The sequence below is a fragment of the Sinocyclocheilus anshuiensis genome, unplaced genomic scaffold (assembly GCF_001515605.1).
Source record: "Sinocyclocheilus anshuiensis isolate Anshui unplaced genomic scaffold, SAMN03320099.WGS_v1.1 scaffold330, whole genome shotgun sequence".
Lineage (NCBI taxonomy): Eukaryota > Metazoa > Chordata > Actinopteri > Cypriniformes > Cyprinidae > Sinocyclocheilus > Sinocyclocheilus anshuiensis.
The window spans coordinates 2,715,612-2,727,598 of record NW_015547689.1 but is presented as its reverse complement, the minus strand read 5'-3'; the positions used below and the strand labels follow the sequence as shown (position 1 = coordinate 2,727,598).

Genomic DNA, 11,987 nt, shown 5'->3' with positions numbered 1-11,987 from the left:
TTCCTTTGAAAAAGTTTCCCCAGAAATACTTCGCTATTTAATGTATTTTTCCTTACAAATTGTATTATCAGCATAACAATTCGAGTACATGTGTAAAAGGTAGCTATGGCATGATGCCATCCTTTTAGAAGTGCATTTATGTTAAAATTGTAACATAAATGATCAAGTTTAGTTATTCTTATTTCTTTATTGCAAAACGCTAAAACTGGCACCATTTTGGAGAGAAATGGGCTCTCATTTTAACCCATATCATGGTGTGTGATGCTGAACTATGAGTTTCTAATGGTGTTTGTATTTGCACTGTTCTAAACATTAATATTTTATGTGCAACAACAGCATGCTGTCTCAGTGGCCTTACACATGATTTTAAATCTATTTTTTTCAAACTTTATGATTTAAATGTGGATGATTGTATTGAGAATAACTTTCATCTTTTTTCACGATTTTCATCGTTTCCGTGCTGTTTTAATGTATTTTAAAGAGTTGGCAGTCAAAATTAAAACTGCTGGATGATAGATATTCTTCATTCTTTATGACAAACAAGATAATGAATTACAGAATGTACAACGTTTTTAAAATGGATAAATTGCGGTGTACAGCATTTATTATGAGGGGGTAGAATCCACAGCTCAGTACTCACTACTCAATACTCATGAGTACTTTTAAATAGGCTACTCTTTTACTCTTACTCAAGTAGTTTTTTTGGACAAGTACTTTTACTCTACCCACACTACATTTTTTGGAAGGTAATGGTACTTTTACTTGAGTATATTTTTTCAGTACTCTTTCCACCACTAATCCAGGATGTTATGTTGTGATGTCAATCACACAACCACAGCCCATAATAAATATTTTCCTCATGAGGACTTGATGAACTTGGAGCCCTTGGCTCTTGAATGCAGATAGCAGAGGAAGCACCCGGAATGAAAGGAAAGCTCTCCCTCCACTAAAAACATAAGTTTAGTCAGACACGGAACGTCTTGCCGAAGAGCAATATATACTCAACTCACTGTTTATTAGCTCGATCACGGAGATAAGAAACATCTGTGTCACGGTTCCATCCCTTCATCTTCAGTTGAGACCAAGGCAGGAACACCCTGCTCTGATTTATGGAAAGGTGTTCTTGTTTTACTTTAATCACCTGTCATCAGATGGAGATTCTAAATCCTGCTGATTATATGGGCTGGGGCTGCCCATGCCCAGACTGCCTCAGTGGAGGAAAATTAACTTTCCTGAAGGTTTCCTTCCCAGAATGCTATTTGGCGATGCTGTCCGTACAACACAATATGTGATGCATCAGTGAGCTAATCCTTCCCGGTCAGTATGAGACAACTTCAAATGAGGTCTGGAGGTATTTCTCGTCCAAAGCAATGAGACCATATCTAGTCAATACCACTGGTGCGACATATGGTACATGCATACAATTTTTCCCCCAGGCAATACATATTCAGCTTTTTTTTTTTTTTCGTTGCAGACAGCCGTTTCTGGGGTGGTACTATGGCACACTGATGATATCAGATAGTAATACCATGGTACTGTTTGATTAGGGATGTCCTGAACCATACAAATAGATCTTAGAAGCACGAAATGTTAATTTTAAAGGGATTTCACATTTACATTCTCTCTTGAAGTCATGTGTAAAGATTTTAAAACATTCTCCTAAATTATGGCCGCATGCTTTTTAGTTATACTCAAAGTTTTTTTTGTGTGCGTGTGGCTGTTTGTTGGCTCTCGGCCCTGCAGGGTGTGTTGGCTAATGGAGGAAGCTCTGACAGGGCCGCTGAGGGTTCTGATGAACTGGGTTGGATGGGGGAGATTGAGAGCACCAGGTGTGGGGGGCCTGAATGAGCACGGCATGCTTGGCACTCTGAGGGGGCTCTATGTTTAGATGTTACATTACGTTGCATGTGCTGTTTTTTCTGGCGCTGCTGCGTTTGTTGAAGGTAAAAACGCTTCCATGCCAGCCTCTAGGCCACCCTCACTCTCTCTGCCTCCAATACTAATATAAAAACAGAATAGTTGGTCAGTGTGTGTAGTGTTTTAGATGCTGGTGGTCCTCATCATGGGATGCTGATGTGCTTCTCTCTCCACCAGGCTGCTTACCCAGCTTTTTTGGTCAACCAGTTTGAAATAATAATAATAATAATAATAATAATATACATTTTATTGAAAAATATTATATTGACATATTCTGTGTAAAAATCAGGTAACACTTTAATTTAATGACCAAGTCTCACTATTAACTAGTAGCTTATTTGCATGCATATTATTAGCACATTGGTTGTTTTTTAGTACTTATAAAGCACATATTAATGCCTTATTCTGCCTGACCATATTTTAGATCTCTTAATCCTACCCCATACCTAAATTTAACAGCTACCTTACTAAATATTAAAAAGCTGCAAATTAGGAGTTTATTGAAGCAAAAGTCATAGTTAATAGATAGTCTTTAGTGAGAACTGGACATTAAAATAAAGTGTGACCAAAAATGTTTACATTTTAAATGTAACAATATTTTATATGTAATATTTTATCATAAACATTGTAAATATATATTTACATTAGGCTGTAGGTGTGTGTATATAGACTTCTGTTAAAAAGTTTGGATTTTTTTTTTAAGAAATAGGTACTTTTATTCAGCAAGGATACATTTAAGTGGCTGTAAAGACATTTATAATGTTACAAAACTATCATGATGTGTCATGAAAATATTTGCAACAAAAATATTACACAGCACAGCAGTTTTCAAAAATAATAATAGGAAATGTATCTTCAGTAGCAAATCAGCATATTAGAATGATTTCTGAAGGATCATGTGACTCTGAAGACTGAAATAATGGCTGCGGAAACTTCAGCTTTGCCATCACAGGAATAAATGTAAAAAATGTATGTTTATTTTTTATATATGGGTCATGTGAATCAGAAACTTAGCCTGAGTAGTGCTTCCTTATGAGCGACTAGTTGTCTTTTCAGGGAAGCCAGACAGTCACCATACCTTCTTCGCCCACTCTTTTCTCTCATCTCGTATGGTCTCACAGCGCTATGCCACTCTGATGATACATTAAAGTGTAACTTTCTGGAAAAACACCCTGGTAATACTTCCACACAGGACTTTAATAGGACATAAACAAAACGTGTTGTGCTTTAGACTATTTTAAGTCACCCGTAAATCAGTGGGAGGGCATTGTGGACAATTAGCAAGGGTTTCTGATTGAAGCCAGACTTTGTGGCTTGCTAACTGCTGCTCCTCTACTTTTAATTGATTCAACATTGTCTTGATTCAGTGCAGAGCAGCTTTGCCCAAGGCACTGTAAAACGACCCGGGCAGTTCAAGCCGCGCAATGGCCCCTCTGGGAAAAGTCAGATCTCCAGCCTGCTGTGGAAGGCAGGTTCATGTGCGCTTAGATGTCCGTAGTCTGCCTCTTACCCTTTCCTCTCTCTCGCTTGTGCTGCTGAGATGTTACTTGTTTGTTTTTCTCAACAAATAATTTGTTCTTCGCATTTGTTTGTTCGGTGTATAAATTTCATGTCACACACTCACTAGATGAACGACCCCAGGGTCACGCTGTCATTCTATTCGTTCTCTTTTGAATATGGAGGCCTTCGTTAATAATGGCCGATCCATGACCTCTGACCCTAGTTCTGACCTCACGTGGTCTCAATGTTGCATTAAGGCCACTAGAGTATATTTGGTGCCAAGCACTCATGTCAATCTAGTTATTTGAGATCTGTAAAGCATCTACTCAATATTCAGTTGCAGCAGTAAAGAGGATCCACTCAAGATAATGAGATTTTCAATCTAAACAAGCATGTTATTTATAAGTAGTATGTCTGCTTGCACTTGTCCATGAAGTTCACAAGGCCACAGGGTGTCCCATATGCAATCTTTCGCCAAGCCCACGTTAATACAGACTCTTCTAGGGTTGGGTAAAAATATTGATTTTCTCATTCTCAATACTGATTCTTAAAGGGACAGTTCACCTGAGAATGAAAATTCTGTATTCGTTTATTCACCCTCATGTCATTCCAAACCTGTATGCTTTTTTTCTGTGGAACAGATAGAACAGATAAATCTTTTCTGTTCTGCAGAAGGTTTAGAATGACATGAGGGTGAGTAAATGATCACAGAATTCATTTTTTAATATTTATGTTTACGTTTTTTCCACCAGTGTAACCTGATTCACCCAAAAATTACTCTTTTGTTTTTTTTTAAATTGTTTAAAAAACACTGAGATTTTTTTTCATATGTAACCAAACTGACATTACTGAAATATACCCCAAAGAAATCAGAACTCAATCTAAATGAATCAAAATCAGAATCAAGTTGAATTAAGAGATTGTGAATGCCAGATATGAAGGTCAGCCGTTTAGATACATTTGTTTATTGTGTTTATGAACCCATAGGATTAACCATTGTTTGATGAGTGACATATACCATACGGCACTCCAATGACACAAGAGTGGAACGATTAACCTGTGGCATCGTGAATACTTTCCACATATCATACTTGTTAGACAAGTACAATCTCATCCAAGACCGATAGTCCCGTTCTCACTCACTCATGTTCGGTTGCTTTCTTCTATCCACACATCCGTCCTCAAATATCTATACCTAAACCCAAGCCTTTTTTTTTCTAATCTACTGCTGAATGTACTTTTCCAGTGTTTCTGAAATATGGACATGCCTCCCACAAACACCAATATGTTTTTAATGTAGAGAACCATATATCTTGTCTCTTCAAGAAAATTTCACAAGGAGTGTTTTCCATGGGAAGCTCACAGAGAGGTGGCTCTTATATGCATTTTTTTCTCCCCTCCTTCACCTTCATCCGTCTTTTGAGGCGTTTGCCAAGCCAGCACAGCTTGAAGTCCTGGCAGGCCATTGTTTGTCTGTGATGTTAATGCTTCTGGGCAGACATTCTTTTGGAAGGGGTGAATGAGTGATATCTGAGGCGTTGGGAGATGTACTGTTGCCTCCCCACTGAATGATGGGACAACTGCTCCACGGCTGGCCGAGAGCTGTAACCCGAGGAGGAGATCCTCCATCTGTGCCACTGTGAAAGGCCTGGAGGGCTCAAGGCTTAGCTGACCTACACCCCTGGGAGTCACGTCAGTCATTGCCTCAAGTGCGCCCTCTGCAGGAATTTGTAAGGTGGTGCGCCTAAAGGGAGAGTTCACCCCAAAATTACTCACCCTCATGTCGTTCCAAACCTGTATGACATTCTTTCTTCTAAACACAAAAGGAGATATTTTGAAAAAAAATTTTGTCCATACAATTAAGTCAATAGAGTCCAAAACAACATCTGCAAAATATATTCTTTTGTGTTCCATATAATAAAGAAAGTCATACAGGTTTGGAATGTTGGAGCATTTGAATTGTCATTTTGGTGAGTTTTCACATTAAAAAACAATAATGCTGTTTTGTCCTGAGGCATGTCTATGTCAGCTTGATATTTTTGCCCATTTCTTCAGTTCTAGGGAAAATAAATGCCAGCTTCTTAGAGTTCTTTTGATTTAATTGGCTTCCGTTGGAAATTCTTGAGTAAAGAGCCTCCTTCATTTTTCATTCTATTGTTAAGTCTGAGGAGTCTGACCTTGGGATGAACCAACTTTAATCATGTATTCCATGAGCCCTCTGCCTCCCGGTGTCCTGCCTTTCTTTAGACTCAGGCCTGCCCCGGTCATCACCCATAACCCTCTGCTTGAACACGTAGAGAAAGAGCGATGGAGAGAATCAGCTGAATAGGAGGATTATCGTTATGGGAGGTTTTTGTTGTAGGACTTGTTCTGATGCAGCCATGTGCCATGTTTGTGTTAGTAGCCTTGATAGAAACAGCTAATGAGCTTCTTTTTTAATCCTAATGATGAATTAGCACAGCATTGTGTGGTTTATTGACCAGCTGGCCCATCGCTCTTCAAGCGCATGAAAGAAAGCCCAACATTGATGAGCTGTTTGTCTGTTATTGGGTTTAATGGGGTCAAATCTCTTTATAACCCACTGGAGCTCATCTGATACACATTGAAAATGAAATGCTGAGGTGGCATTTGATTTAGAGGCCACGTAAGAATATTATAAAGTGACACAATGTGACTCAATCCTCTCACTCATTGATTTTTCTGACACCGACATAGAAAAGCACTCTGTTGCCTTTAGGTGTTGTTAACCAGAGAGCTAATATGTTGTTGTCTGGTCCTCTAACTTTGTGACCCAGGGGAAATAGTTATTTAGTATAATCTAACATAGATATTTCACATGATAGACAGGTGAAAGGACATGAGCTTTGACTCAAATCACATTTCACAGTGTATTTATGTGTTTGGCAGATGCTTTTATCCAAAGTAACTTACATTGCATTGAAGATTTACTTTTTTTTTTTTTTTATCAGTTCACGCATTCCCGTGAAATGAACACTCTAAAGTAAGGGCCAATTTGTTTACAATAGTTAATGCATTAGGTATCATGAACTAACAGTAATGTTACAGCAGATAATGTAAATATACTGTTGATATTGTTTATTGTCAATTCATGTTTGTCCATAATACTTTAAATAATATAAAATTACACTACAGTTCAAAAGTATGGGAAATTAATACAGCAAGGATGCATTTAATTGATCAAAAATGACATTTGTAATGTTACAAAAGTAAATAAATTCTGTTCTTTTGAACTTTCTATTCATCAAAGAATCCTGCAAAAAATGTATTATTGTTTCTACAAAAATATTAAGCAGCAAAACTGTTTTCAACACTAATAAAAATAAGTAATGTTTTGACTCCAAATGAGCATATTATTGAAGGATCATGTGACACTGAAGACTAGAGGAATGGCTTCTGAAAATTCTGATTTGCCATGACAGGAATAAATGACATTTTAAAATACTGTAAAATAGAAAACCGTTATTTTTGTAAGATACATCTGTCAAAAACAATAAATCTCACCCCCTCAAACTTGTGGTTTAACAAATGGTTTGGAATAACTTGAAATGTTAAATATTTGCTGGTATATGTAAAATTTAAATTAACCAACATTTATAAATGCTAGTTTATTAAAGCTAATGCATTAGTGTTAAATAAATTACCTTATTTAAATGTGTTTTTCTTGTTTTGTAATGTTTTCCGTGATCCAGTGCTCTGGACACCAGTTTTGGAAAACTGTAGAACTGTGTTGAATTTTGTCAATACTAGACTGAATCATTCCACTTTAAAAGATGACAGGAAACACAAGAAGCCAGTAAATTTAATCAGGAAATAGCTTTGTTTTTGCCAGTACCCAATGACAAAATAAAAAGACGTTTGCATGTTACACACTTTCAAATGCCAGATTTTGAGTTGGAAACATTGGACTGCGTGATCACTCAGGAAGTATGTTTTTCACAGCTGAGATTTTTCTTTCCATTCAAATGATGTAGTTCCCAAGAGTAGTAAACAATAGTTGTTCAAAAAAGCCCTAAAGTGCTTGCAGATTTTGAGCAGCATCTATACACATCCACACACACACACACACTCTGCACACAAACCACCGCCAAGCCGGCCAAACCTACAGGGAAACTCTGTATTCCAGCAATGCGTTTGAAATCCACATAATGATAATCTGATAGGTCTCGAGCTCCATCTGCTCTCAGTAGTCTTTTATTGTCCGTAATGTGTGGAAATCTTTATGTCAGTGTGCCCAGCTGTGCTTCTGTCCACAGCAGGATCGCAATGCTAACCTCACATTAGCGTGGAAGCTCATCTGGCTCTCCCCAGGGTTCTTGCTGGGTGTCCACTAGCTTTACACCCTGAAAATTCCCACCAAATCCTGGGCGTCCTTCATGTTTAATCCAGTCACCAGCCCACAATCACGTTCCCTCATTTTTGGTGTAAATATAATATTTTTTGCACTGATTCTAAACATAGCTGACCTGAGCATATCCATCTTCACAAAACTCTTATGGAACCTATGGGAGTCTATCTTTTTTAAATCACTTTCTTGTCGAAATGAAGTCGCACACATTCCATTGACATTCACATTTGGTTAGATCCTCAAGAGGTCATCTCGATTTACAATAAACAAGATGTAAATCTGGAATAGTTGGCCGTTTTGGCACGAGAGATGCACATTTTTTCTTCTAAAACATTCCTCGGAGTGCCATATTTCAAGCTGTCATCTCTCGCCCATGGAAAACTCATTCTTTCAGGCATATTTAAAGCATCCACGTCAACGACAGGATTATGAATTTTCCTCGTGATCCTCAGTGAGCCCTAGCGGACTCGGATTGGATGATTTACGTGCTTTCACATTTGCGGTAATTGCTCTCAAATAAGTGGCTTCCTCCAGAAGTGGCCTTTCTGTGAAGTAGGGCCTCGATGGCTCGTAAAACATACGAATGAGAGTAACTGAATTGCTAATATTTCATATCATATATACTCACTGCGGCCTCTCGCTTTTCTTTTTGTCACAGGTTCTACCGAGGAGACTACCACATTGATGTATGCATTAACGATTATTTGGACGTATACTGTCCCCACTACATTGACACGGTCCCTGAGGAGAAAACGGAGCACTACGTCCTCTACATGGTCAACTACGACGGCTACAGCTCTTGCGACCACACGGCGAAAGGTTTCAAGCGTTGGGAGTGCAACCGGCCCCACTCGCCCAACGGTCCGCTGAAGTTCTCTGAGAAGTTTCAGCTTTTCACACCATTCTCACTGGGATTTGAATTTCGGCCAGGCAGAGAATATTACTATATCTGTGAGTATCATGTTGATTTTTCTTTCTTTTTTTGTGTGTTGAAGTGATTTGTATCTCAGTGATGTTTTATGATTTCTATATCCAAAACCAGACGCTGTGCATGTTAAATAGATTTGTAAGATTGGCTTTCCGTTTATACATGGAAAAAGTTGCATTGCCTGGAAAAGGATGTTGTATTAGCGTCCTCACGGAGGATAACGCAACTCAAGTCTTGCATTTAATGGTATACTTTTAAGACAAGTGTCTGATTACGAGCATTAAGGAAACGAAGGCATTGCCAAGTATGACTGTGTTTTTCAGGAGTCTTGGCAAACAGGCTACAAGGAAAACATGAACCTCAGGGAAAAACATCTTGGTCTTCCTCTAAAGAGTCTTTGTTACAAACTCCTAGTCTCAGCTTTCGTTTGCTCGTGAGAGGGCTCTTAAAAACAAGCATCTAAACCCATGTTTTTACAACTGGAGTCAGATCCCTACAGGGCGGGAGTGGGAAGACAAAATAAGGCACAGGAGTGGTCCGACTGCTCAGACTGCTCAGGGCCGTGATGGGTTCATTTATGCCGGCGCACACAGGAGATGTGGAGCGTTTAATTTGGCGGAATCCGACCTGATGATCTGACAGATCTCATGGGCGCATAAAACGATGGACATGTTTTTATGAGATGTGAAAGGAAGGAATAGGAGAATGAAGAGGGGGAAGTAATAGAAACAGTGGATAAGTACATGGAGACTGAGAAAAAAGACAGATTGGAATGCACGGTACATAGCATTTAGGGGTTAGATCCCAGCAGGAGATATGGATGTTTTGCATGAATGTGGGTGTCTATCTGAGATGTTGCAACATAGTAAAATTTACTTTTTTCCCAGAAGGCCTGTGAGTAAGAATAATAGGATGGGAAACATCTCGACTGAAGTGATGGAGCTGTCAGATACTATGAGGGGTTTTACAGTTAATGCGAGTTGGAAAACAAGGATTCATAGTGCACACGTCTCACTCCTGTGTGACTCAGTGTCATGATTCCACTGTTATGGGCTCTCTCAAGAGAAGAGGAAGTTTCTCCATTTGTACGGAATTACGAGTAAAGGAAACAAAATAAACAGCATGCCAGTCTGCTCAAGTTGAAGCATTGCAGTTTAGAGTGATTGCACAATGTTATCTCAAGTACACAGCGGCTTTCAGTAACCTTGATCATATCACAAACTGTTTTAAACTAGAAATAGAAAGCAGAAAATATTTGAATATATTGTAATACCAAGCTATTTGAATAAATTAACAATTGAAAAAAAATTAAATTAAATTAAAAAAAAAATTAAAAAAAATTGTAATTAAAAATAAATTGTTTTTTATATAAATTGATATTTTTTTACTGTTAAATTTTTACAGTATTATTTACAATTGACAATGTGTACCATTTAATTTTCTATTATTATTTTAGCCATTTTTGTATAATTTGATACATACGGTGTAGAAAATAATTTCACAAAATTTGTAGATATTTTGCTATAAAAACAGTTGCTGTTTTTATATTTAATTCATTTATTTTTTTTTACACAATTTTATACTGTATAATATAAAAGATTTGTATAGATATTTTAAAATACATCATGTAGCCAGAGGCAAAAAAATCTATTAATTTTAAGTCTATTTTAACCAAGTTTTCCTGAATCATTCTCTTCATTAGTTTGATGTCTGCCTGTCATGATTTGGTTAGACAGAATGTCTTTGTTAGCTGGTGTGGTGGCTAATCATTCTGAGTGAGGGGTCGCTCCAGGAGAGCAGAGGGGTAACAAGCGCGGGCTCTGTGCTGTCAGTCAGCGTGCCCGGCCCACTCAGGAAGTGATCAGGGGGGATCAGAAGGCCCAGCCCTGCAGGTCAAATGTGAACATGCTCTGATGGCTGCAGTTGAACTCACAATCCTGAACGGCTCAAGGCAGCATGTTTTTCCAATATGGCCACTGTGGAAGTCTGATCTTAATCTCAGAGGATAGAAATCCAATTTCAAGGGAAGGTTTTTAGTCGGCCTCTCCCTCCTGCGTGAGCAGGGCCAACGGTAGTGCAGGCTGTCTGATATGAGCCCGCTTCAAAAGCCCACGACTGCTATTTGTAGTCTAGTCCCTCCATCTTCATAATGCTGTAAGGTAAACCAGAAACATTCCCACTTTGTGCTTAAAGCAAGACCTGATTTGTAGCTTTGATAAGAATCCTGTACTTTGCGGTTTGCTTATAAGTGGCATAGTCGCTACCTGAGCCAAAACTATTCCCCACATTACAAAGCGCTCTCAAAGCACTCAAGAATGCGTGAGAAAAGAGATAGGTGTGCGTCTTAACTCAAAGACAGAGCATCAATCCATCTTTCCCTCATTTATCAGACTTATCGGTTACATCGCATCTGATCTCTCAACTCATAGCTGAAATAGTGGTGTCTGGGAGGTTTATTGCCCCTGGCTGGCTCGGGTGGAGAACTACACAGGGATCTGGTGTCGGCCGTGTGGGAAATGAGACGTGGATGAGCAGCCCGGGCCATGACAGTGTAGAGTGTCTTTGAATAAGCAGAGTTGTTGTAGTAGTCTAGTCTTAATGTCGGCCAATGAGAGGTCAGTTACATGCCGCATGCTGACAGCGAGGGAATTCTGATGACTGACAGAATGAGAGTTTGTCATATAAGCCACCCATGAAATCATCTTAATACGGCCGAGACTGTTGATTATTGTCACCGTTTATGTTAAAAAATTTCAGCGAGAGCCTTGAAATTAGAGATGTGTATTTCTTACTGGCATTGAGCATTCAGGCAGTCACATTTACAGTAATTAAGGTCCAAAATTAACACGTCAAGTGCAATTTATAAGCAAAATGGCTTTGATGAGTAAATTAGTTACTTGCCAATGACGAGTAACTTTATAAGGAACTGTAAGAGTAACAGCCTGTCCTTGAACAAAACTGTTTACTAAAGAAACAGATATATTTCTTGTGATAGTGATAGAAGTGATAGTCCACCCCAAAATGAAAATTCATTCATCATTTACTCACCCTCAAGTTGTTCCAAACATGAGTTTCTTTATTCTGTGAATCATAAAAGATGATGATTTTAAAGGGGTCATATGACGTTGCTAAAAAGAACATTATTTTGTGTATTTATGTGTTTATGCGGTTTAAGGTTCAAAAAACACATACACAAACACAAAATTCCACATACTGTACATTATTGTTTCTCCTCTATGCCCCGCCTTTCTGAAACGCGTCAATTTTTACAAAGCT

General features: G+C 38.4%; 1 protein-coding gene across 2 annotated transcripts in view; it reads left to right on the top strand.

The window, feature by feature from the left end:
* LOC107703575 (ephrin-A5b-like) overlaps positions 1–11,987 on the top strand; it is a 62,169-nt gene that overhangs the window by 30,032 nt on the left and 20,150 nt on the right. For both annotated transcript variants that reach the window (XM_016506256.1, XM_016506255.1), the window contains one exon: positions 8,442–8,734. In XM_016506256.1, coding sequence (XP_016361742.1) covers positions 8,442–8,734 — 293 coding nt within the window. The remainder of the gene's footprint in view (positions 1–8,441; positions 8,735–11,987) is intronic.